Raw genomic sequence first — 26,836 nt, 5'->3', positions numbered from 1 at the left:
GCAAATTACATATCAGATTAAAGGGTTAGTATCCAAAATCTATAAGGAACTTACCAAACTCAACACCCAAAAAATAAATAATCCAGTGAAGAAATGGGCAAGAGACATCAATAGACACTTTTCCAAAGAAGACATCCACATGGCTCACAGACACACGAAAAGATGCTCAACATCACTCATCATCAGGGAAATACAAATCAAAACCACAATGAGATCTCGCTTCCCACCTGTCAGAATGGCTAAAATGAACAACTCGGGAAACAACAGATATTGGTGAGGATGCCGAGAAAGGGGAACCCTTTTACACTTTGGTGGGAATGCAAACTGGTGTAGCCACTGTGGAAAACAGTATAGAGGTTCCTCAAAAAGTTAAAAATAGAGCTACCCCACGACCCAGCAATTGCACTACTAGGTATTTATCCAAAGGATACAAAAATGCTGATTTGAAGGGGCACATGCACCCCAATGTTTATAGCAGCACTATCAACCATAATCAAGTTGTGGAAAGAGCCCAAATGTCCACTGACTGATGATTGGAGTAAGAAGACGTAGTGTGTATATATATATATACATATATATATACATATACATATATACATATACATACATATATACATATACATATATATGTGTGTATGTATATATATATATATATATATATATATATATATATATATATATAACAGAATACTTCTCAGTGATCAAAAAGAATGAAATCTTGCCATTTCCAACAATGTGAATGGAACTAGAAGGTATTATGCTAGTGAAATAAGTCAGTCAGAGAAAGACAGATATATGATTTCACTCATATTTGGAATTTGAGAAACTCAATAGATGAACATAAGGGAAGGGAAGGAAAAATAAGAAAAAAAAACAGAGAGGGAGGCAGACCATAAGAGACTCTTCTTAAAAAAATTTTTTTTAATCTTTATTTTTGAGAGAGAGAGTGAGAGCACATGCATGCATGAGCAGGGGAGGGGCAGAGAGAGAGGGAGACACAGAACTTGAAGCAGGCTCCAGGCTCTGTGCTGTGAGCACAGAGCCCGAGGTGGGGTTCAAACCCATGAACTATGAGCCAAAGTGGGACACTTAACCAACTGAGCCACCCACACACTCCACCATAAGAGACTCTTAAATACAGAGAACTGAGGGCTGCTGGAGGGGAGGTGGGTGGGGGTATGGGTTAAATGGGTGATGGGCATTAAGGAGGGCATTTTTGGGGATGAGCACTGGGTGTCATATGTAAAAGATGAATCACTGGGTTCCACTCCTGAAGCCAAGACTACACTGTATGTTAACTAACTTGAATTTTTTTAGAAAAGAAAGAAATGGAGGTTTGAGGGGTGAGTACCTCAGCCTCATTAAAGCAGCCTCCAGAAATAGTTCCAATGGCAAACTTTACCCCTTACCCCAAGCCCAGAGAGACAGCAGAGTCCAGTGTTAGCCTAAGCAATCTCCCTATCCACGCTGCCCAGGGATAACTGGTTTACCTCAAAACAGGGCTTTTGAGTAGGGGGTATTGAGGAAGTGGCCCTGAGGCTGGGCTTGGTAACAGTGAACTACGTCCAAGATCTTTGTGCTCAGGGCAGTAAGGGAGTCATGGAGGACTTGATAAAGGGGATTAGTCTGTACTTTCAAAAAGGTCAAGATGTAGCTATGGTGAATCGGGTGGCAGGAATGAGATACCATCTCCACTTCCTTGCTTCCCATCACTCTATTGTAATTATAAAATAGATCATTTACTTACCTCCATGGATTAATAATAATAATAATAATAATAATAATAATAAAGCCTATACCTGTGCCCCCAACCCTCGTTTAACCCATCCCAAGCTGATTCCACAAGCTCTTGTCAAGGTCATCAGTGGTCTCCACCTTGCCAAATCCAATGGACACCTTTCCATCTTCATCTTCTTCAACCTCTCAGCAGCCCTGGACATGTGACCATCTCCTCCTTGAAACACTTTCTTCTTGATTTTCACCTAACTCTCTCAATACTCCTTCTGAGACTCTTGTTGGCTTCTTCACTGTCTAGCTTCTAAATGTTGTTGGAACCTTGGGGTTTGGTCCTTGTTTTCCTTGCCAGCACATTCTCCCTAGTGATCCCCTCCAATCCCATGGCTTCAATACACCTATAAATGCTGAACTTCTGTGGCCAAAGAATCCCTCCACCAGAAGTCAGACCAGCATAGCTGTAAGAAATAGAATAATGCCCCCACCACAGATGTCCATGTCCTAATCCCCAGAACCTGTGACTGTGCTTTTTATGGGTAAAGGGATGTTGTAGACTTAATTAAGTTAAGGATCTTGAGATGAAGGAAATAATCCTGGATTATCCAGGTAGACCCCATGTAATCACAAGGGTCCTTATAAGATGGAGGCAAGAGGGTCAGAGTCAGAGAAAGATCTGAAGATGCGACACTGCTGATTTTCAAGATGGAGGAAGAGGCCAAAAGCCACAGAATGCAGGTAGCCTCCAGAAACTGAAAACGGTGAGGAAACAGATTCTCCCCTTGAGCCACCAGAAGAAACACAGCCCTGCTAACACCTTGATTTTAGCCCATTAAGACCCATTTTGGATTTCTGACCTCCAGAACTGTGAGACAATATATTTGTGTTGTTTTAAGCCATAAATTTTGTAGTTGTTACAGCAGCAACAAGAAACAAACACAATAACCAACCCCCCACTGTCTAACAGGCATCTCAAACTTTAGAATGTTCAAACTGAGCTTGGGGTCTTGTCCTCCCAAGCCTGTGTTTCTCCATCTTTCCCAAGGCTACTAATAGATGGTAAAACCAACCACTACATTCTAAAGCCTGAATCCTGAGGCCATCTTTGCTTCATCTTTTCACTCATCCCTGCATCAAGTCCATCAGTAAACCCTGTGGGGATCCTTCCTCCAAACTATTATCTATGGAGCATCTCTTCTCTCCATTTCCCATCACCATCCGGGCCACCACCATCTTGCCTGGTCTATGGTAATAGCCTCCTGACTGGTAGCATTTGTTTTTGAAACTTACCCTTGTAGTTTACACCCTGTCACTCCCCTGCTTCAGTAGCCTCCCATGTGCTTAGAAAGAGTCCATACTCCTGGATATAGCCCACAGGGCCTTGCAGTCTGACCCCTCCCTGCTCTGAGACCTCCCCTCCCGTCTCCTTTGCTCTCCAAGCTCCAGCTCCAGATGGTTTCTGTTCCTTCACAGCCCCAGTTCTTTCCTACCTCAAGCCCTCTGCCTTGCTGTGTCCTTTGCCTGGAAACCCTGCCTTTCACTCCCCAAGGCTGGGTCACTTTCATCCCCTGGCTCTGCTTAACTGTCACTTCCTGATAAAGGCTTTCTCCAGCCAGCCCCACCTCACAACATAGCTACTGTTTCATGTCACCCTGTTTTATTTCCTTTTCAGAATTTGTCATCATGTCTGATAATATCCTCTTTCCTTGCTTGTGTGCTTGTTATCTGTCTCCCCCACTAGACTGTAAGTTCCTCAAGGATCATGTCTACCTTGTTCACCATGGTATTTCCAGGGCATGGAAGAATGCCTGGCACAGAGCTAGGGCTCGGTAAATATGGTTAAATGAAGACTGAATGACAGCCCAGGCAGCAGGTAAGGGGGCTAATGTGGGCCAGGGCTGAAGAGTGGAGGGCAGGTGTAAATGAGCTCTGTGGGCTCTGCAGCTGAGCTCCCAAAATAGGTCACCTGCTCAGCAACCCTGTCTCTGCTCCAGACCCTTCCCCAGCCTGAGCCACAGCCCTCCATCCAACACCTCATCCCCTGTCTCCAACAAAGATGGGCTCAGAACTAGTCTCCACCCCAGATTATGTTTTGGTGGGTTAAGTCCAGGCCTGGAATAGCTTCGGCTCTCCTTCCTCCTTCATGCTGTTACCCAAGCGATTTCCTTTGCCTATAATTCCTTCCCACCTCCTTTTCCTGCCAAAATCATTCTAAACACCAGCTCCTCAGGAAGTCTTCCCAAAAGGAGCAACTTGACCCCCTCCAAACCCTCCAGGTAGCCTTGACTACTGGAACCTACTTCCATACTCACCTAGACTGTGAGTTCCCAAGAGACTACCATATGCAGCTGTCTGGGCTGTGCAAGGTTGCCATTCATGTCACAGTCATGAAGTGCTGTGGCCTGGGGCCCAGTATGAGCTGCCTCTGTTGTCTCCCATTTAATCCCTGTCCCCCCCCCCCCCCCATGGTGGGTAGTCTCTTGATCTCCAGGTTTGTTGACTGAATGATTGACTAACTAAACAATAATCAAACTATCATCAGCTCACAGCCTCAGGGACCCTATTATATGCTGGGCTGGAAGCAGTCCATTTCCTGCCTTGACCCGCCTCCAACCTGTCTTCATTCAGAGTCTATTCCCATACCTCGCAGGGGAAGGCCTTCTTTTTTTTTTTGTCCAAGTTTTATCATGGTGGTTTTTTTTTTTTTAGTTTGCTTTTTATGGTTTTATTTGCATTTTTATTGAAGTACAATTAACATACAATGTTATATTATTTTCAGGTGTGGAAGGCCTTCTTTATGCTCCACTCATCTCACCCTACAGCAACCAAACCCATGATGCAATGAGCCCTGGCTGTTATATTTTAAGGAGAAACAGGACAAGGGAGTGAGAGGGACATGCCACCCTCTCACAGGGCTTTCTGGCTGCTTTCTGTGGCCCTGGGGCAGCCAGCAGTGCATTTCCTGCCCTGCACAAGCCCGTGGTCTTGGGCTTCACCATTTGTGGCAGGAACCAAGAAGTGCCTCCCACCACATCCTCCCATGAGCCCTCTCTTCAGCAGGTATTCAGGGAGGTTTTCATGAGCCCAACTGGGCTCTTCCTGCAACCCCGGGGTGGACTCAGAGCCTTCTGCTCCAGGAGCTTCAAGCTCCTCTCATCCACCATGTCCTCTCAGCTTGGCTTCTAAGAGGCAGGGCCCTGCTGAGGTACTGGTGGGAGGTGAATGGGCAAAAGATGGTCACAGATAACTGGGACTGACTCCTGACCTTCACGAACATATGGAGCAACCAGAACGCTCGTGCACTGCAAGTTTGCAAAACTGAATGTTGGCCCAGTGCGTATAATGCTTGATAAAAGGAAGTACACCCGCCTCTTGAAAGAAAGTGCACAGAAGCAAAATTTGTCCAAGGAAACTGGCCAAACGCTCATCATCAGCACCGTTCACATGATGGAAAACTCTACCAATGAGAATAAGTATCACTGTCTCAGGCAATACCACGTTCAAAATTCACAGACTGTATATTGAGGGAGAGGAGCCTGACATAAGAGACCACATACGGCACACCTCGTTTATAAGTTCAAGAACACGCAAAACTAATCCAGGGAGATGGAGGTCAGAGCACTGGTTCGCTCTTGGCAGGGGATGTACCTGGAAGGGGGCACCAGGCTAGAGAGGGCTTAGGTGAGGCTGGTAATGTTCTGCTTCTTCATCTGGGTGCTACTTACATAGGTGGTTCACTTTGCCAACATTCACTGGGCTACAGGCTTATGATGGGTGCATTTTTCTGTGTGGCAAATGTCCATAAAATTTTACCAAAACAAAAGACAACAAACAGCAACCTTTAATTCATCTTCCTGCAGCCAAAAACTTGCTAACAACCTTCTCACCTCCCCTCCCTGCTTCAAAGCTTTCTGGCTCCTCAAACCCTTGATGCCCAGGTAACAAGGCACTACCCACTTCTCCCAACCTAATGCTCATTACACTCAGCTTCAACCACCTGCCATTTTCTGTTCCTTGACTTTGCTCAGGCTAATTTCCAGGCTTCCGGCCACACTGCTGTCAGTTGGGATATCCCCCTCCCCTGCCTTCTCACACTAATTCCTACTCATCCCCTCGGTCCCAGTGTTGATGCACACCCTGTGGCTGAAGGGTACGCCTGCCTCTGTGTCTCCAAAGCATCCTGGACATCTCCACCAGAGCAGCCATCACACCCCTTGTCACTGCCTGCCTTGTCTGTCTCCTCCAGGAGCCAGGGAGTTCCATGAGAGCAGGGACTATGCCTGTTTCACTATCTTATCCTCACACTTGGCCTGTCATTGAGTAGATGCTCCATAAATACTTGCTGAATGAATGAATGAATGAATGAACGAACAAAGTGTCCCTGCCTTCACCATTTACATGGTCACCAGCCTCTTCGCTGTACAATGAGGAAACTACAGTCCAGCAAGGGGTCCAAGCCTGCTAGGCTGGCAGGGTCATGGCCCAAGTCCCAGGGCTATAAGGCTACCTCAGGAGCTACTACTGCCCACCCACGCTCCACCAAACAGAGCTTCTGCTCTGCTCAGCTCAGGAAGATGGGGAGCTCTGCTCAGCCAGAAACCTTGAGCACCTCATCTGGCTCTGCCCCAAGCCCATCTAGATGCGAGGCTCAAGGTTCATGTGTGCTGTGCAAGAAGGAAACCCTTGACCAATGACTAGAAGCAAAGCAGAGGGGAGGGGGAAGGGACTCGCCTGAGGCGGGGCATGAGCATGGCTGGGTCACAGAGCAAGCACAGAGAAAGCCATGTAACCATCATGAACAAAAAAGGAAAGGAAAAATTGCCCTAGATTAAAAGAGAATAAAGAGACACAACAGTATGTGACACGGGAACCTTGACTGGATCCTGGCTTCAAAACAAAGCAGCTCTAAAGGTCATTGTAGTGACAATAAGGGAAAAAACTAAAGACATGCTTCTACATTACCATCTCACCACTATCACCATCCGATACGACACGTATTTTGCTTGCTTGCTTATTGTCTATCTTCCCTGAGCCAAAGAATTTTTGTCTACTTTGCTCACTGCTGTGAGCCTTCAGGGCCTCTTTAGGGCTTGGCACATAGTAGGTGCTCCATACGAAAATTTGCTGAGTAAATGACCACGGTGTATATATAATCCCACAACTTGCCTTTTTTTATCTTATGTTTCAGGGTTGATTCAACCACTATGTTCATTTCATTCATTTGACCTACTTCTAATATTGCATTGTATATGATTCATAACTTATTTCTTCCATTTTCCTAATGAGGAACATTTCCAGTCTTTCACTATTCCAAGAAATGCTACGATAAATACCTTTATATGTGCCCATTCATATCTTTAAGGTTGGTGTCTGTGAGTGGAATGGCCGGGTCAAAGGCATCTTCAACATTACCAGATATGGTAAAACTATTCTCCAAGTTGGTTATATCAATTTACAGTCCCACACGTCCCCACATCCTCACCAGTAGAATTTTGTCACGTTTAAAATTGGTGGCTTATCTACTGGGTGGGTATAGATGAGATTTTAAAAAACATAAAGCAATGTTTAGTGAGCTTGATTTCAGCCAGAAACTGTGCTAAACCCTTTATGTGCATTAATGCAAACAGTCTTTGCAACAACCCTGTAAGGTAGAGAAATCTCTACCCCCGTAAAGATAAGAAACTGAGGCTACGGGTTGAGCACATTGCTACAAATACAGAGAAAAGTTGTCACTGACCCATGGCTGACATTCACAGCCTGCCCCTGAACCACGTTCCCTGCTGCCTCATATTTTCCATTTTTTCTTTGATATTTTTGTCACTGTCCAAAGTTTATATACTGAGCATGTGTTACTTCTGTAAGAGATAAAAGAGCCCTAAGAAATTTTATTTTAAACTAGTTTTGAGGTCATTCTCCCACCCCCGGCAGTGAAGAGGGCAAGGATTGGCCTGGTGCTCACAGCCTCTCTCCTGCACACCCTCTGTAGGCGAAGGGAGGTTGTCCCCAAACTGGGGGAGGGATGCCAAGGCCTCCTCGGCAGCTTTTTCAGGCTCCCCAGAGGCCCCCTCAATTATGCCTCCCATCTGCCGGGCCCTGCTCACCAGGTCCGGTTGGTGCTGGAGTCTTGGTGCAGAAGGGCGTTGAGCACATAGGGTACGCCTCCCTCAGGAGTCACCCAGGTCCGGGCCACATCCACATTGAAGGCCACCAGAGGAACAAGGCCTGTGGAGAACAGAGGGACATTTAAGAGATGCCTGTTAAAGCCATGGCTGGCCCTTTGACTCCCATCATCCTGTCACATCTGGTGGTGTCATCGTCCCCATTTTACAGATGAGAAAAATGAGATCCCCCAGGACCTTTTCCCTATGGGAATAGGACAGGAGTGTAGGCATGTCTGACCCAGAGCTCCTGATCCTCCTACTATGTCAGCACCAAGGCCCCTCCTCCGGCAAGCCTTCCCTGGTTCTCTCCTAGAAGTACTTCCCACCTTCTCACACCTCCCACTGTGCACTTTCTGTACCTGTCAGATAGCATATACTCATGACAGTGTCTTGTACCAAAGTTCAAATAGACTATGAGCCCTAGGGCTAGGATATACATACATTCTGTCTAGGAGGCCCCATCAGATGACCCAGGAGAAAACATGTCCTCAAACATGTACAAGAATGTTTACAGAAGCTTTACTTGTAATAGTTCCCAAGCGGAAACAACCCAAATGTCCATCAGTTGGGGAAGGGATAAGCTAACTGGTAGAGTCACACAATGGAATACTACTCAGGAGTACAAAGAAATGAGCGATTGACACACACGACAAGATGGGTGAATCACAAAAATCATTATGCTGACTGAAAGAAGCTTCACATAAAAGAGTACCGTCTAATTCCATTTACATGATGTTCTAGAACCAGCAGAGCTAATCTATAATAAAAAATATTTCCTGGGGGTAAAGGGATGTGGCTTAACTGGGAAGGGACAGGAAGAAACTCTGTAGGCTTATGGGAACACCCTAGGTCTTGATAAGAATTTGGATGACAAAGGTGTGTGCGTTTGCCAAAAACACACTCAATGGTCAACTTAAAACTTGTGACTTTCACCAAATATAAATTTTCCCTCAAAAAAGAACGAGAAAGAAACATTGACCTCTGGTTGATATGTATGCTGAAGCATTTAGGGATGAAGTGTACCAACCTCCGCAATTTACTTCGAAATGCATCAAAATGGGGGCGCCTGGGTGGCGCAGTCGGTTAAGCGTCCGACTTCAGCCAGGTCACGATCTCGCGGTCCGTGAGTTCCGAGCCCCGCGTCGGGCTCTGGGCTGATGGCTCGGAGCCTGGAGCCAGTTTCCGATTCTGTGTCTCCCTCTCTCTCTGCCCCTCCCCCGTTCATGCTCTGTCTCTCTCTGTCCCAAAAATAAATAAACGTTGAAAAAAAAAAAAAAAAAAAAGAAATGCATCAAAATGTAACGTGGCTTGATGGATGGATAGATGGATATATGCAGATGGATATATAGATATATGTTTACATATGTGTCTGTGTGATGTTGCAAATATAACGAAATGTTGACAACTGTAAAATCTAAGTGTGGCATATAGTTTTCCACCGTACAATTATTTCAACTTTTCTGTATACTTGAAATTTTTCACTAAAAAGTTTTGGGGAAAAACTGATATTCACAGATTGCCCCCAACCTCAGAGGTTGTGCCAATCCATACCACAACAACAGAAGAGGAGAAGGCCTGTTTCCTCACAGCACTGCTTGAGGTGTGTGCAGACCATCCTTGTTTTGAAAGAGTTTCTTATCATTTTGTTCCAAAATATCTTTTTTAGTTCTGAATGAGGTCGAGTCTCTTATTTTAAGTTGTTTACTGCCTATTCATATACATTATCCATTTGTAGGAAATATTGCTTTCTTATTAATTTGCAAGAGCGTTTTGAATCAAAAAAAATTACCAATGTGTTCAAGATAATACTTCACACTTAACTATTTGATGTAGGTATCTTTTCCCACATCTAGAATTTATACGTAGTCAAGTTATTTTTCTTTTATGACTCTTCAGTTTTATGTCATGCTTCCCCATTCAGAGATTATTTTTTTTAAGATCACTCATGTTTTTGTCTGTATTTTGGGGGGTTTTGTTTCACTTCTTACACTTGAATCTTTGATTGATCTGCACTCTATTTTTTGTGTACAGAGTGAAAGAGGGATCCAGCTTTTACTCTTTCTCCCCACAATTGAAATTGTCTCAACATTTTTCCTTGAATGGCTCGTCTTATCCCCACAGATCTGCAGTATCACCTTTATCATTCTCAGAATTCCCATATGCATTTGGGCCTCAGCTGGGACTCAGTTCTGCCCTACTGACCACATTGCCTCCCGCTTGGATATGTTGATTAGTCTCCTGACCTTTCTTTTCCAAGTCTTGTCCCTCTGGATACAACCTCCCCATATCAACTGCCAGAGAGAATTTTAAAAGTATGTCCTGACTATGACACTCCACCGTAAAAACTCTAATGTATATTTACAGAGAAAAAGGGCAAGGTGAAGTTGAGTGTACAGAACTTATCTGTTCAATTACTGTTCAATGAACAACGTTTTGGGGGAAAAAAAGCTTTTTGGAAAACACTCTTTTTTAACGATGGTATAATGACTTTTTCATTCCTAAATATACCACATAAACATACCATAAGAATGATGTTATGACATCACACATTCATGCAAAAACATACTCACTAATTTACTTAGTAAAGCAGTTTTTAGCCCCACAATTCATAGGAAACAAATGTGAACTGCTCATCTTGTTTGGATAAATTCAAAATGTCTTGTTTAGCATGTACAAGCCAACTGAGACGGCTGAAGGGGTAGTAGCTTCTGTGATTCTGCAGTCTGTTAAAATGTACAAATTATGCCATGTATTTTGAAGTGCTTTCAGGTTTAGCATTTATTTTTCCCTCAATGTATTTTTTGTGCTATAACTATATTTAAACATTTTTTTCATGTTTATTTCTTTTTGAGAGAGAGAGAGACAGAGACAGAGAGAGAGAGAGAGACAGAGCATGAGTAGGGAAGGGTCAGAAAGAGAGGGAGACACAGAATCCAAAGCAGGTTCCAGGCTCAGAGCTGTCAGCACAGACCCCGATGTTGGGCTTGAACTCGTGAACCACGAGATCATGACTTAAGCCGAAGTTGGACGCTTAACCGACTGAGCCACCCAGGTGCCCCAATGTGCTATAACTTTATTTTTAAAGGTAGTTTGAATGCAAGATAACCACGGGTACCCAAAAGACTGAAGAAACAGTGAAGAAATGGTGAATGAGAAATGTACCTTCTCAATAATGACTCCCTCACAATTATCCTCCACTACTCATCATTAAGTCTTCATTTCCTCTCTTAATGAGGACAGTAAACTTTTATTACAGTAAGTTGTATATGTAAATTATATTTTATATTCAAATTAATTTTTTTGGTATAAACTTGTTTTATCGGCCAGCTAATAAATTTTTCCATCAGTAAAAACTGTTTGGGTATATTGAGCTAGATGGAATGAACCACAGTTTTTCCAATGAAATTGATGGAAATAGTTTTTCCAATTAATGACTTTTCACTTAGCAGCACAGACGTTAAAAACAAAAATCATTAGGCAAAGGATACGTTAATGGACTTTTAAGTAAGGAAGAGAAGGAAGTATATACATATAAATATACTGTTCTTCATTCACCAAGATATAAATTTAAAATCTATATGTCTCCATTAACATCACTTCAAAATATATTTTAAAAATTGACTGAATTAAAAATACAAAAATCCACAACCAAAATGGGAGACTTAAATGCTTTAACAAATCTTTCATCAAGCTACAAAAGCACATTAAAGTATCAATAATGATATAGAAGATCTGAATATCACAACTGACTAACAGAACACTGTACCTAACAATAGTAAAAGAAACATTTTTTCAAATGCACATGAAACATTTACCCAAATCAAATATATATGAAAGGTCAAAAAGCAAGCCTCAATAAATTTCAATGCATTGAAGTAATTCAGAATAGGTTCTCTGACTACACTGGAATTAAACTAGAAGCCAATAACAAAAAGAAAACTATAATAACTTGAACTTCTCAGAAATCAAGCAATGCACGTCTGCATAAGTCAAAAATGAAATGGCCATGGATATTTTTTAGTGATAATTAAGATATGACAAATCAAAACTTGTGGGAAACAGTTAAGGCAGTGCTCAGAGGAAATGTGCAGCCTTAAATGCCAATGTTAAAAAAGACAAAAAGACAAAATCAATGATCTAAGCTTCCATCTCAAAAAGGTAAAAGAATAGTAAATCAAACCCAAAGAAAGTACAGGAATAAAGATATGAGTATGTATCAATGAAATAGAAAACTAACTTAGAGTAGAGAAATCAACAAAGCAAAAGTTTACTTTTAAAAAAGCTTAATGAAAAGAGAGAACACACAAGTTACCAACATGAAGGAAAAAGAAGCCATCAGAATAGATCCTAAGACATTAAGAAATAATGAGGATAGTATACACAACTTTATGCCACTATACTTCACAATTTTGTTGAAATAGACAAATTCCTTGAGATAAAGATTTACCACAACTGATGAAAGAAATGCAAGCTGAATAATCTTGTATCAAAAAAAGTAAATCCCATTATTAAAAATCTTAGGAAGAATTCCAACCCAGATAGCTTCACTGTGAACTCTTCCAAACATTTAGAGAAGAAATGCCAAACTTACACAAACTATTCCAAAGAACAGAATTAAAGGAATACTTTCCAATCATTTTACAGGACCAGAATAACATTGATATATGTTTTAAACGTTTATTTATTTATTTATTTTGAGTGAGGACAGAGAGAGAATCCCAAGCAGACTCTGCACTCTCAGTGCAGAGCCTGACACGGGGCTCAATCCCACAAACTGTGAGATCATGACCTGAGCCAAAATCAAGAGTCAGATGCTTAACCGACTGAGCCACCCAGGTGCCCTAACATTGATATTAAAACCTGACAAGAGCAAAGACTTAAAAAACAAACAAACAAAAATCAGAAAAAGTCTGACAGGAGCCGTACAAGGAAGGACAATTGATTATCTCTCTTGAACACAGATGTAGGAATCCTAAACAAAATATTAGCAAATTAAATCCGGTGACATATAAAAATCATAATACATCACAACCAAGTGGAGTTTTTTCAGGAATTCAAGGGTGGTTTGACATTTGATAATAATTTATTTTTCACATTAACAGGAAAAAAATCATATGATCATTATGATAGAAGCAAGAAAAAGGCATTTGATAAAATCCAATACTGCTCTGTGATTTAAAAAAATCATAGTAAATCAGAATAGAAGGAATTTATATAATCTGATCAAGAATATCCACAAAAAACCCTCAGCAAACATCACTCTTATTGGTGTGTTATTAAAATCTTTCCCTAAAATCAGGATTGAGACAGGGATGACTACTCTCACCACTTTTACTCAACATTTTACTGGAGGACTTAGAGCAGTGAGAAAAGGGGGGGGGGGGGGAATGGAGCATAGAGATTAAAAAGGAAAAAATAAAACTGTCATTATTGGCAGGTGAAACTATTAAGTACACTGAGAAATCCAACAGATCTACAAACACTGCGAATTAACAAGAGCCTTTTTAGCAAGGTTACTGGACACAGAGGCAATATATGAAGAACCACTGTACTTCTATACACTATCAATGATCAAATAAAGAGTGAACAATTTTTAAAGATGTCATTAACAAAAGATAGAAATATCAAATGCTTAAAAATAAGTCTACTTAAAAATATGTAAAACCTCCATGCTGAAAACTATAAAAGATTAGGAGATATTAAAGATGTAGATGCATGGAGGAATAGATCATGTTCATGAAGTTAAGACTCAATAATTGTTGTCAGTTACCACTCTATTGATCTATAGCTTCAATAGAATCCTAATCAAAATCTCAGCAAATTATTGGGGGGGAGGGGGGTGTGTTAACAAGCCAATTAAAAATGTATATGAAATTGCACAAGGCAAGAATAGTCTGGCACTCTTAAGGGAGAATAACAAACTTGTAGGACTTGATAACATTACACTATTATTCACCAAGACATTACAAAGTTATAGTCAAGACAGAATTATACTAGCACCAGACAGGCAGATAGACCAGTGGAACAGAGAGTACAAACACATATGATCACCTGTTTTATGACAAAAGTGACAGTGAAGAACAGAGAGGAAAGAATGATCTTTTAAATAAAAGGTGCTGGGTCACTGGGATATCAATATTGAAAAAAATTAATCTTGACTATTCTCACACGATCATACACACACAAAAGTTCTTGATGGGCTGAAATGTGGATTTAGATAGACTGTATATCTAAATGTGAAAAATGAAACAATAAAGTTTTTAAGGGAAAATGAAGGACCTGGGGTAGACAAATATTTTTTTCAACAGGACACAAAACACACTAATGTAAAGGAAATAACTGATAGACAGATCTTCATTAAACTTAAGAACTTCTGTTTATCAAAAGACACCATTAAGGGAATAAAGAGGCAAGACAGAGTGAGAAGAGATATTTGCAACACAAGTATCTGACAAAAGACTATCCGAATATGCATAAGATTCCTATAGATCAATAAGGAAAATGCATGTAAGCTAACAGAAAGACGTTTCACAAGAGATTATCCAATGGCTAGTAATCAAATGAAAAGGCACTCATTAGACTTCAGAGAAAGGCAAATTAGAACCACCATATAATACCACCACACAACTACCAGAATGGTTAAATGAAAAAAAACAAAACAAACCAAAACAAAAAAACCAATACCAAGTGTTGACACTGACTGGGAGCAACTAGAACTCTGCTGATAAGAATGGAAGTCAGTACAACCCCTTTAGGAAACCATTTGGAAGCATCAACTCAAGTTGAGCATAAACTGAATAGTCACCAATGGAATACTCTACAGCAGTGAAAATAACCTACAACAAGGTGGCTGCATTTCAAAAAACACAGTGTTGGGTGAAAGACTAGGAACAAACCAGATTGTATCGTATAATTCCAGTTATACAAAGTTGAAAACAGGCAAACTAATCTATGCTATTGAAAGTTAGGAGAGTGTTACCCTCGGGGGTAAGGTAATGAATGACTTGGAGGGAGTGATAAAGGGTATTTCTGGGCTGTTAGTCATACTCTGTTTCTTGAAATGGGTGTTAGTGGCATGGATTTGGTTTAGTTTGAAAATTCACTAATCTGAATTTGTCCATTTTATTGTGTAATTCAAAAAAGTTTACATAAAAAAATAATCGCAAGTTTCTGAAACACACTGAATATATAAACATTCTATACGTTAATAATAATATTTCGGAGAGAGGAAAAAAAACAAAAACAAAAATTTTAAAACTGCATTGGTTAGCATTGGAAGTAATGAGGGCAACCATCCCTTTACTCTGAAAATTGTTTACTAAAAGGAAAATATTAAGTAGTTTTCTTGTCTTTCCTATATAAATTGAATTTCAGGATCACCAAATAGTTCTAGTTGATGTGGGAAGAATAATAGAATCATAAAAACACAATTTGGCAAGCCATTATACAATAATTAATTCAGGCCATGACCATCAATGGATGAAACTACTAGAAGAAAGTTTGGTAGAAAACTTTACAATTAGACTGACACCACCTGAGCCCACCAGTCAATCTTAATGTCCCCAGGAATACTGGGTCCTCAGACATATGTCCCTCTGAGTGTGACACCACAGGAAGATTATAGGAGCCCTAGACTCCGTGTTCCTAACAAGCTCCCAAGTGATGCCCACGCTGCTGGTCCTCAGACCACATTTTGATTAGCAAGTCTTTAAAATACTTTGGCAAAAGCAACAAAAAGGCGGGAGTGAGATAAATCCAGGAAGTATGCCACAACCCCCCGAAAGTTTTAGAGTGTGTTTGCCAAAACAGTTAAACCTGAATTTAATGAAGTCATTGCCACCAACATCCAGGTTTTGGGAAATTCAGGGGATAGAAGACAAACTGCACCGAAAGGAGGAAACACACAAACCCTGAATGAAGCTGTTGTTCTATAAGAAAAGTGACCAAGATCTGCAGTAAAGGAAAGACTTCAAAAAGACACACAAACCAAAAACTTGGCAAGGGGGCCACTCTAGACTAAGAGAGGCACAACAACCAAATGTAATGTGGACCTCGTTTGGATCTTGACTTGAACAAACTTATTGTTAATAAAAAGATAAACGGAGACAGGAAGATTCTAATGTGGACTGGGCATTAGATAATACCTCAAAATTATTTTTAACTTTGTTAGGTGATTAAAAAAACATTGTGGCTATGTGAGAAAATAACCACACAGCTCAGAAACCTGCACTGAAGTACTTAGGGGTGAAACGACACAATGGTTTTTTGGGTTTGCCTTAAAATAATGTTTCGGAAACATTAAAGTGCTAGTGAATCACCCAAGTTTCTTATTAAAATACAGATTCTGATTCAGTGGATCAGGAGTGGGACTGAGAGCCTCGTCTAATGAGATCCTCGTGATGCCAGACTGCTGGTCACAACACCAAGTTTGAGCAGCACAGCTTTAAAGGAAACCAAAAGGGATATGAAATAATGCAGCCAGTGTGACGGTCTATCTGGGCGATGGTATATTGAGTTTGTGACTGTTATTTCCTCTGCTTTTGTACATGCTTCAAATTTTGTTCAAAAGTCACCTTCCAGAGGCTCAAGTAGGTGGCACAACGTGAGAGGGCAGTGTTCGAGCTCTCATTTCTCAATTCCCAGGCCCTCTCCCTGAACCCGCACAAAGCAGCCACCTGTACTTTATTTCGTTCCCTTTATACCTCGGCCTTGCCCAGAATGATTTGTGGCAACTCATAAAAGTATACAATGCATTAAGATAAAACTTATTTTGGGGCGCCTGGGTGGCTCGGTCGGTTAAGCGTCCGACTTCGGCTCAGGTCATGATCTCACGGTTCGTGGGCTCGAGCCCCGCATTGGGCTCTGTGTTGACAGCTCAGAGCCTGGAGCCTGTTTCAGATTCTGTGTCTCCCTCTCTCTGACCCTCCCCCGTTCATGCTCTGTCTCTCTCTGTCTCAAAAATAAATAAACGTTAAAAAAAATTTTAAAAAAAGATAAAACTTATTTTAAAATAAGGAGGCAGGCAAAAGGAAGGAAAATGACAGAAAAAGCGGGGTGAACATGGAAGGGCACAATTAAACCAGGAAGGAGGCTAACAGCTAACCTGTGCGTCAGCAAGTATTAGCACTTTCTGTGGTGAGCCCCACTTTGGGCTCTGAACACAGTACAGGCACACAGTGGGTGCCTCATAAAATGATTTCTTGAAAAACTGTATAAATGGATAAACTTCCTTGAAGCCAAAGTAAGGATGAAGATGATAAGCTATATTATTCACAGTGTCCACAAAATCAGAGGAAAAACTTCTCCCGGGGAAGCAGGAAAAAAACAAAACAAAAAATTTCCCTGAGGATTCTCTTCATGAGACCACTGAATGAATGGGGGCCGAGTGGGGTTGAAAAAACAACAGCAGCAGCAGTGAATGAACAAACCTACATCCCAAGTTACCCGCAGCTGTTACTCGTGTTCTCCCTGCCATCACCCAAAGTACGATGCATAAAACACGACCAGACCGCAAGCTGTTCCCTGTCTGGGGGCCATGGATCACTTTGAGAATGGGATGAGAGCATCAGAGCCTTCCCCACCCACCCAACTGTATCTATGCCCAAGTCTTACCTCTGCTCTACTCCGAGGTGATCTCCTGCCTTGCCATCTTCGCCATTCAACTCCTCCAAGAGGCCTTCCTGACCTCCAGACCCCTATCTGGGCCCTCTGTACCCCTGCAAACCTTCGATCACAAACTGAAACTCTCCTGCTTATCTCCTTGTTTATTTATTGCCTGTGACTCTTTCTCCCACCACCGGTGAGCCCCTCTGAGGGCAAAGACTGGGCGTCAGCCTTGTTCATCATGTCATCCCAGGGCCTGGTAGGTGGCCTACACCTAGTGCGCGCTAGATGAGTGAACAGGGCTCACAGGCACCTCTGTAGCCAACCCATGGATCCTCAAGGGTTCTAGATCCAGACCCTACGTGGGGAATGGGGAGCACTGTTCTCCGTGCATACAGGAGGATTGGGCTCAGGCTCCTTGGCTCATTTTACACCAAGCCCTGTGTTTGTTGGTCAGGCAGGTTAGGGTAAGCAAACTGAGTAGGAGAGAATTAAAAAGTAAGAACGAGCAGCTTCTTCTTGCAAGGAGTGATTAGGAGGCTTTCTTTCCCGTTTTACCGTGTAACTGATAGACATGGTTTGAAACCCCTGAGGTAAGTCCAGTCTCCTCACCTGGGCATCTGCGGCATCTCCCTGCCCAGCCCAGTGCCCCTTCTGCCAGGTCTGCTCTCCAGCCGCTTCAAGCTCCTCTACACCTCACTCCCTGAACACCATCCCCATACCTCCCACCTCTGGGCCTTTGCACAAGCAGTTCCCTCTGCCCGCATGTCTTCCTTGCTCTCACCTCTGTCCCATCTTTGGGGACCTGCTCAGGCACTAATCCAGATCCTCAGCCAGAGTAACTCACTGGTCCCTGAGCCCCCACCACATCCCGCAGTGTCTCTGTCTGGCTCTGACTAAATCTTGTCTAGGTCAGAGTGATCTGTGATTAAGTCTGTCTCCCCCCCAAAATGTGACCTAATCTGAGTCATCCATGACAACCCCCTAACCACAAAGCCCAGTTCAGCACAGGGCCGGGCCCAGAAGAGGTGTCCTGGAACTGTCAGAGTAGGTCAGAGATTCCTGTTCCCCCCCCCACCACCACCCCTGGCCCCATTTTTGCTGTTCTCAACTGAGGGATCGTGGAGCAAGAACCCTGAGGGGTGGGAAAGGGGAGGAGACCAATCACAGCTACCCTCCCGGAGCACCTGATTCCTTCCAGGCACCACACTGGGTGCTGAGGCTCAGAGAAGTTGAATGATTTGCTTGTGGCCCATCAGCAGATTGAATACTTGTGTCTAGGGCCCAGGTCTGCCTAATTCCAAAGGCTTTAGTAAAAGCTGGAGGCACTGAGGGGTTGGTAAACAGACAAGAGGGTCACGAATGGTCCCAGAAGCTGGGCACAGCTCCCAGCTGTGCCAGCAGCTCACTGAGCCTGGGCAGAGCTCTGGGTTAGACAGTTGGTAATGAGGTCAGCGAGAACCTCCTGTGCAGGCACAGTGGCACGAGAACGTGTGTGGAGGGCAGCACCATATTCACTGAGCTTTCCCAGTTACCAGCACCCACCCTGAGAGCTGGCTGGTGCCTAGGATCTGCCAGCCGTAGGCCACCTTGCTAGAGCAGACTCCCTCCAGGCCCCTGGCATTTTACTTTTGCTTGGGCTGTCCCTAGATCGGGCAACTGCTTCCTTTCCTACTGAAACAGAAAAAATAGCATGGGTCCCAGAGGGAGACGGTCCTGGGTTCAAATCTTGCTTTGCCACCGAGTTACTTAAGGACCTTGGGCTTGTCACCTCACCTGCTTCCCCATCTGTGATAGAGGGCTGTGCTGTGCAGAGCAAATAGGGCAATGCCTGCCCAGTGTCTGACACACCGGAGGCCCAGTGTGGGCGCTGACGTCAGCGTAAAGCCACAAGGGAGGGCCTGTCATGCTCCCTCTGACAGCCTTACCCTCCATCTCAAGCCCCTCTCGTGTGCTGTCAGACATGAGAGCCCAGCCAAACCAGTGTCTGTCACCACACTACCCACAAGGCTGCCTCCCCTGAGCTGTCTCCAGCCACATAGGCCTGCTGAGTCAGAATAAGACCCTCCCTCCATCCTGTCAGCCAGCATTGCTTCCCCCTCAACCATCTATCTTCCCCCAACACACTGGGCATTTTAAATACACATTCTCACGGCACTAGTCTCTGTTTAGCAAACTCAGGCCCAGGGGGAATAGTTTGCCCAAATTTATACTAGGAGCTGGCTAGTATACTAGGAGCTGGCTGGGACTAGAGTCAGGTGTCCTGACCCGCCACTCAGAACACCCAGAAGGGCCTTGGGGAAGCTCTTGCCTCAGAGCCGCCTGCAAGGTGCCTGTCCCACAGAGGAGCTCACCTTCAACCCACCCACCCACACCAGTCTTTCACACAGGAGCCTCATCGTCTCCCCTTTCTCCAGGACTCCACCTCCCAACGTGCAAGTCTCACTGTTGCCACCCTGCTCAAGATCTGCTGTGGCTTCCCGTTCCCCTCTGGGTGAGGTCTAAGCTCCCTTAGCCTGGTACTCTGGCCCTCCACACTGCCCACCAGCACCCTGGACCTCTCCAGCCTGACTGCCCCACATATATACCCTATAAGCCGACCTCCCAGCCAACGTTGGAGACATCTGGTTCCCAAGTGGCCTACAGTCCACACCTGGCTTGTCCACAAACACCGCACTTTGCAGATGTTTTTCCTCTGCTTGCAATGCCCTTTACACGGGAGGCTTGCGATGCTCCCACACGGGAGACCTGAAGGAATCCTCAATGGATCTGCTGGCTGGGGCTAGAGGTTTCTCTGTGTGTGAGTGCAGCCGACTTTCTCTTCACACAGGGGACCCAGGACAGGGATTGGTACACGCTCACCCCCAGGGCTCAGCATGTTCTGGCTGGGGGTAGGGGGTGCAGGATAGACAATGTCAGAGCAGACAGCCTTCTGCTCTCACTCAAGCCTTGCCCTGCATCTTCCTGAACAGACTCCTCACACTCCCCATCTTTGTCCATACTGTTTCTACACAGAAACACCCCCCGCCTCACTCCAGCACTCTATACTTGCCAAAGACCTCCTCCATCCTCAGGGCCACATTGGACACCACGGTCCCCCATCCCTAACAACCAAGGTTTGTCATTATATAATTGCACACAAATATAGGGGTGTTCCTGGGGCAGAACCAGGACTGACACCTTTCCACCCCCCCACAAGGGCACAGCAGGGCCACAGGCCTCAGCCTGAAGTTGGTGCGACAGCACAGCGGGCCCTAGACTTCTGGCTCCTTCTTCACCATTGTAAGGTGACCCAGGGAAGAGAAGTTAAGTGGCTGGGGTCACAGAATGACTCAAGTGTAAAAACTAACCTGGGGATAGCAGGCTGCATGGTAGCAGGATGAGATGGGGCTAGGGGTGTGGGTATGGGTAGCTCCAGCATCACAGTGTGTCTGTGTATCTGTTCCTGACTAGAAAACTCTTTGATAACTGATATTATCTCATCTGCTCACACAGATGAGAAGTGGACACCACTGTGGGTGGCTTGGGAAGGGTGGAAGGTCAGGGTCAGGCCAGGAACAGTCTGGATTCTCTCCAGCCTAGAGAGGCCCAGCCTGGAGTCATTCAAGGCCCTGGACCTGGAGTCATAGTCTGAGGGGTCCCTCCCACCTTCGCTGCATCTCCTTGTCACTTTCTCAGACTCTCCCCAGCCCTTAAGACTCAGCACCAGTCTCACCTCCTCCAGGAAGCTCTTCAGGATTGGTCCATCCCTCCATCCCACCTCACAGCTCAGAGCAGAACTGTCACAGCTTTATTTCTCCCACTCAGACTGGAGCCGCTGGGGCCTTGCTCTTACACCCTTTCCTTAGCTTAGCCAAGCTGAGGGCTCAGTGACCTCATTGCAAGCCTGCTCCATCTAGGTCTCTGCTGTCCATTGGCCTGGGGACTGTCTAGGCCCCAGAAGGGCTTTGATAAATGTCTCCTGGATTGACATTACTGAAAAAGGTGCTGGGGCAATGGCTGGTCATGCCTTAGGCCACAGGAAACAGAGACTAGCAGGAGCCCCAAATGATGCCAGGGTTAGCATCCCAGGCCATGGGGTAGTCTAGGATTTGGGAGGCAGGACAGAGGCCTGAGCTTGAGCCCCATTTCTACTGGTACTTGCTTGTAACCCCCGACAGTCACTGCACCTCTCTGGGACCTGGTCACCTCCTCCATTCTGAGAGGGGGGAGGACCAGAGTCTAGTCTAAGCATCTTTTTCAGACATACTTGGTGATGGGGCATCAAAGCCATATGCCATAAAAAGTGTGAGATTTTCTCCACACTATGTGACTGAAAATAAAGAGAAGTCTACACTGTAAAATAAGGAAAAGGAAGTTCAACAAAGTTTCAACCTTTTCATAATGACTATTTTGAACATCAAGTATGAAAATGTGTCCAAAAATGTATGCTTTGCTGGTGCCCTACATGTTTGGCCTGCCTCCTGGTGACCTGGCCCCCGGCTAGATGCTAATTTTGAGTTCCCTCCAACAACGGATTCAGCTTTCTCAGACACTGTCTAGTACTCACTTGCTTGCCCCTGCCCATCCTTCAGGGAGAACTCAGGCTCCCAAGAGCCTTGAAACTGTATCTGCCTGATGTCCATCTCATTCTTCTGTCAAGTTTCTGCCCAATGCAGGGGACCCCTGGGGAAGCTTGTCCAGATCACTAGGCTGGACCACCCTGGCTTGATCTGAGCGGCCTCCAGGGGCTCGCTGACCATGTTGAATCTCAACCGAGGCCATCTGGGCAGTTGCCGGCTCATGGCTTGGCTTGCCCCAAGTGGTTTCCATGGTCTCCTAGAAATGGGACCCCCAATCCGGGAGAAAAGGAAGTGGCCCCCTCTGCCCACACACAGGTTCTCATACCGGCCCTAACATTAGAAACAGGAAGCAGACTCCCCCAGTACATTCGCCTTCTGCCACACAGACACCTGCCCCCATCTCTCCTCCATGCTCACCTTCTCACAGGGTCCTCACCCTCCTCAGCTGAACCCGTCTGTGATGGAAGAGGGTGTTCTACTGGGCAGGATGGGCATCATCAACCTCCATGTTCAGAACAAACTCACACAGACCCAGGGACCCGCCCGTAAGGGGTGCTGTAGAGAGAAAGCCCAGGGCGGGGAGGGGAGGCTGGCTGGAGGAGGCAGGGCGGCAGAGCTCTGGAATCTGAAGCCACAGGCTGTTGGCACCGTCAACAGCCTCAGAAGCCCTTCTGAGCAAGGCTGGGGATCCAGCAAGCAAGAGTACCTCCCTGAGGGATTCCCCACTTTCTCTGACTTCTGGCTCTGAGTGAGCCCCATTTAGACAGACAGGCTGTGCTGAGGGCACAGCAGTCTCTCAGGGCAGGGGGTGAGGCTGACTTACTGGTCATGTAGAGCAGAGTGTGGAAGAGCCACATCCTAGCTGGAGCAGAGGCAGCAGTGTGGACCTCGGCCTATTCAGCTTCCCCTCTTCAGCTTGGGTGGCCAGAAGGCGGGGTCAGAGACACACAAAAGCAAGGACCCACAAGCAGATAAGCACTTTAAAGTAGACACGGAGGTTCCCACTTGTACACAGCTAGCTGTGTGGCTTCCTCAGCAGTTGTGGGCTGGGTTCTGGAAGCTTAGAGACATTTGTCAGCCCTGCTCCATCAGGCACACTTCTGTGAACGATGAGCCCGAGGTTTGGCCTAGGAACATAGTTCTGGATGTCCTCGTCAACAGATGTTTGAGTGTAGGAGTATTAACCTGGCCATTGTTTACCATTCATGTGTGTGAGAGTCCCAGTCCCCTCCCCTGTCCTAGTACCTACCACCAGATGCCTCAGCCCAACACCCAGCCTATGGTCCTTGGTGGTGTTTGCCTCAGCAGAGAGAATGAGGTCCCCTTCCCACTGCAAGTGCTCCCACAGCTAGAAACCAGGCTCTTGCACCTGGCTCCCACACTCAAGGCCCTGAGACTATGGAGGGCCTGGTAAGTTGAAAGACCCAATGCACTGACTGAAAACACTGGCTCAGTGAATTCAGCTTTGGCTACATTCTCTTTAAAACCTGACTATAGTACCATACTGTGGGGAGTAATTTAAAAGAGCTCTGAGGTGGGGTGCCTGGGTGGCTCAGTCGGTTAAGCATCCGACTCTCAGTTTCAGCTCAGGTCATGATCTCACGGTTTCGTGAGTTCGAGCCCCACATCAGGCTGTGCACTGATGGTGTGGAGCCTGCTTGGGATTCTCTCTCTCTCTCCCTCTCTCTCTCTGCCCCTCCCCTAGTCATACTATCTCTGCATCTCTCAAAATAAATAAACTTTCAAAGAAAAAATGAAATAAACAAAACAAAACAAAACAAAACAAAATAAAACAGCTCTAAGGTACCAGGACAACAGATGCGGTAAAATTCCATAAGTCTTTCCAGCATATCTCTGATCCAATCCAGCACCCCAACTGCCAATAGTCTGCAACCATATTTAAAAGCTAACTTCACAATTTGTCAATTTTCCATGTGTGAGCACGTCTGTCGCTTAAGGAAGTGTCGCCTGCACCCCTACTTCCCAGATTGTTGGAAGTGCAGAGCCTTGTCCAGCAGAACTATGATGTTCTAGATCTGCATTGTCCAACACAGCAGTCAAGAGCCACACGTGGCTACTAAGCCCTTGAAATGTTGCCAGTGCAACTGAGGAGCTGAATTTTTAATTTAATTTTAATTAAGTTACATTCAAAAAGGCAGGACATTCTGTCTCTCACATGTTTGCATCCCCGGGAAGAGCACTCGAGTGTTAATGTTAAGTGTTAAGGCAGACAAGGGTGTTGGCTTAATGACTATATAGATGAAAATCAATTTTATTTTGTCTCTCACACCGAAAGCTTACTTGGCGAAAGTCTTGTGGAGATCAACGACACTTAAAACATTTTTGCATTGTCTGCTTTGGTCTGACAAAATACCTACAACCTAATGCAATAGTTCCCCGATGCCATATGGTTGCTTGAACAGAGATTACAATGTATTCATTATTTGGCCTGCTAAAAAAGAAAAAGAAAAAGAAACAACAAAAAAAATGAAATTCTAGGTCTGATGCTCTGCCTGCCAGATCACAATGAAAACCATCCAAATTGGCTTAACCTTGTCACAGGTCAGAGGCCTGGCCGGTCTTCCTACCACTCCAGGGTTCAGTAACTCTCCCCCTATTCCACACTTGTTTGGAGTGCCAGGGGCACATGGCAGAGCCAGGAGAGGCTCCTCTCCCCACCGCTGGCCCAGAGCGGGGAGAGAGAGTAGCCTCAGGCCACGGAGTAGATCAGCAGTAGGGACAGGCTAGAACCCAGGACTGCAGCTTGCTCAAGATTTCTAAGAGCAGGACTTCATGTCTGGAGTGTAAACTTCAGGACACCTCAGGAGGCCAAGCCAAGGTGATGACCGGAGGAGGGTGGACAGGGCGCAGGGCCACTTCTGCATCTTTGGAGACTCCTAGAATGCAGACTCATCCTGCATCCCTCAAAGATGCATTTATCCAAGCTTGGTGGTGTCAGCATGGCAGACTCCTAATCATGAGCACACAAAGGCCCTTCAAGCCCATTTGACAGTAACTGCTGTCCCCACACATAAAAACTTAAGATCCCAAACAAAGAGCCAGACTGTGCTGTACAATGCTTCCACTCACACAGCCTCATACAGGCTTTAGACAAATGTTAAGGGACCAACTTGAGGGACATTCCACAACATAACTGGACTGAACTCTTCCTTCAAAAACATCAATATCATAAGACAAAGGTTAAGAAATTGTTCCAGGTTAAAGAAGACTAAGGAGAGGACACAAAATGCAGTGTGATCCTGGATTGGATCCCAGAGCAGGGGAAAAAAAAAAAAAAAATGCCTTAAAAAACCTTATTGGGATAATTGGCAAAATTGAAACACGAACTAAAGATTAGATATCACTGTACTGACCAGATAAAATTACGTATTTCCTGAATTTGATAACTATATCATGGTCATATGAGAGATTATCCTTATTCTTAGGAAATGTATACTAAAATATTTAGGGGTAAAGGGGCAGGATGTATGCAAATAATTCTCAAATAGTTCATGCTTTAGAGGTGGGGAGCTGTGGAGTGGGGGGAAGGTGGAAGGCACGGAGACAGAGGGGAGAAGGGAAAGAATGAATGATAAAATACGGCAAAATATTCTTTGTCCTACCCTCGAAACTTTTCTGTAATTTTGGAATTATTTCAAAATAAAGTCTTAAAGGTTAAGAGAATAGAGAAGATCTGTTCAGCAAGAGGTAAAAAAACTAACTGCTCTGCCTTGAGAGCGAGTCAAAAGCTCCTGATGTCTGCACTCACCAGTGGATGCGGGGCTGTTCCTCATAGCCTCTAGGCACAGGTTTCTAACTACCCATTGGCCTTCTTGAGTCCTGGGAAGCTAGGAAGAGGGAATTTGGAAGTGAGGACTTATTAAGACAGGACTGCAGCAGAGGACAGAGCTGGCAAAGGGAGCTAGGGGAAGTCTGAAGAGCAGTAGGAATCACTACCATTTGAGCACTAAGGAGGGAGTGCCAGACTCAATGCCAAGGGCCTTCCATGCAAGGCCCTCAGCTTATCCTAACAGCCACCCTACTTGGCTATCCTGATTTCCCAAATGAGGATGATGGATCGGAGAGGTTAAGTGACTTGCCCAAGGCCATATGGCTAGTAAGTGGAGAGTTGGGACTCAAGACAGGTGTATTTCCTCCAGAGCCAGGACTCTGAACCACTACAACCCTATTACCCTCACATCCATTGGTCTAAATCCTTCCCAGTTTGTGAGCTTTTAAAAGCAGAGACCTCATTTCACAAACATATACTGGGTTTTTTGCATTACTGGGTGTCATGGACTAAATTGTGTACCACCCACTTCCCAGCTGCCAAATTCACATGTTGAAGCCATACGCCCCAATGTGAGTAAGTACATTCGAGATAGAGCCTAAAGATCCTAAAGGAGATAATTAAGGCCATAAAGATAGGGCCTTAATCAATAGGCTTAGTGGCCTTAGAAAAGGAAGAGAGATCTCTCTCTCCACGTGCATGTACCAAGGAAAGGCCATGTGAAGACACCATGTCTGTCTACAAGCCGAGAAGAGACCTCACCAGATCCTGACCTATGCTAGCATCCTGATCTTGGCTTTTCAGCCTCTAGACTGTGAGAAAATAAATTTCTGTTGTTTAAGCCACTCAGTCTATGATATTTTGTTATGGCAGCCCAACCTAATACAGTGGACTACCTCCTAAAAAAACCAAAACACTGAATGGTGTGTGTGTGTGTGTGTGTGTGTGTGTGTGTGTGTGTGTGTGTGTGTTGGGGAAGGTGGGCTTAA

At 44.7% G+C, this 26,836-nt stretch overlaps 1 protein-coding gene across 14 annotated transcripts in view; it reads right to left on the bottom strand.

Moving 5' to 3' along the window:
- The window catches only part of ITGAE (integrin subunit alpha E), a 75,623-nt gene that overhangs the window by 42,573 nt on the left and 6,214 nt on the right, over positions 1 to 26,836 (bottom strand). For 11 of the 14 annotated variants that reach the window (XM_045043983.1, XM_045043979.1, XM_045043986.1 and 8 more), the window contains exon 2: positions 7,833 to 7,953. In XM_045043983.1, coding sequence (XP_044899918.1) covers positions 7,833 to 7,953 — 121 coding nt within the window. 14 annotated transcript variants of the gene reach the window in all.

The sequence above is a fragment of the Felis catus genome, chromosome E1, assembly GCF_018350175.1.
Source record: "Felis catus isolate Fca126 chromosome E1, F.catus_Fca126_mat1.0, whole genome shotgun sequence".
Lineage (NCBI taxonomy): Eukaryota > Metazoa > Chordata > Mammalia > Carnivora > Felidae > Felis > Felis catus.
Note: the sequence above shows the minus strand (reverse complement) of the source record. Positions and strands in the feature narration are given on the sequence as shown.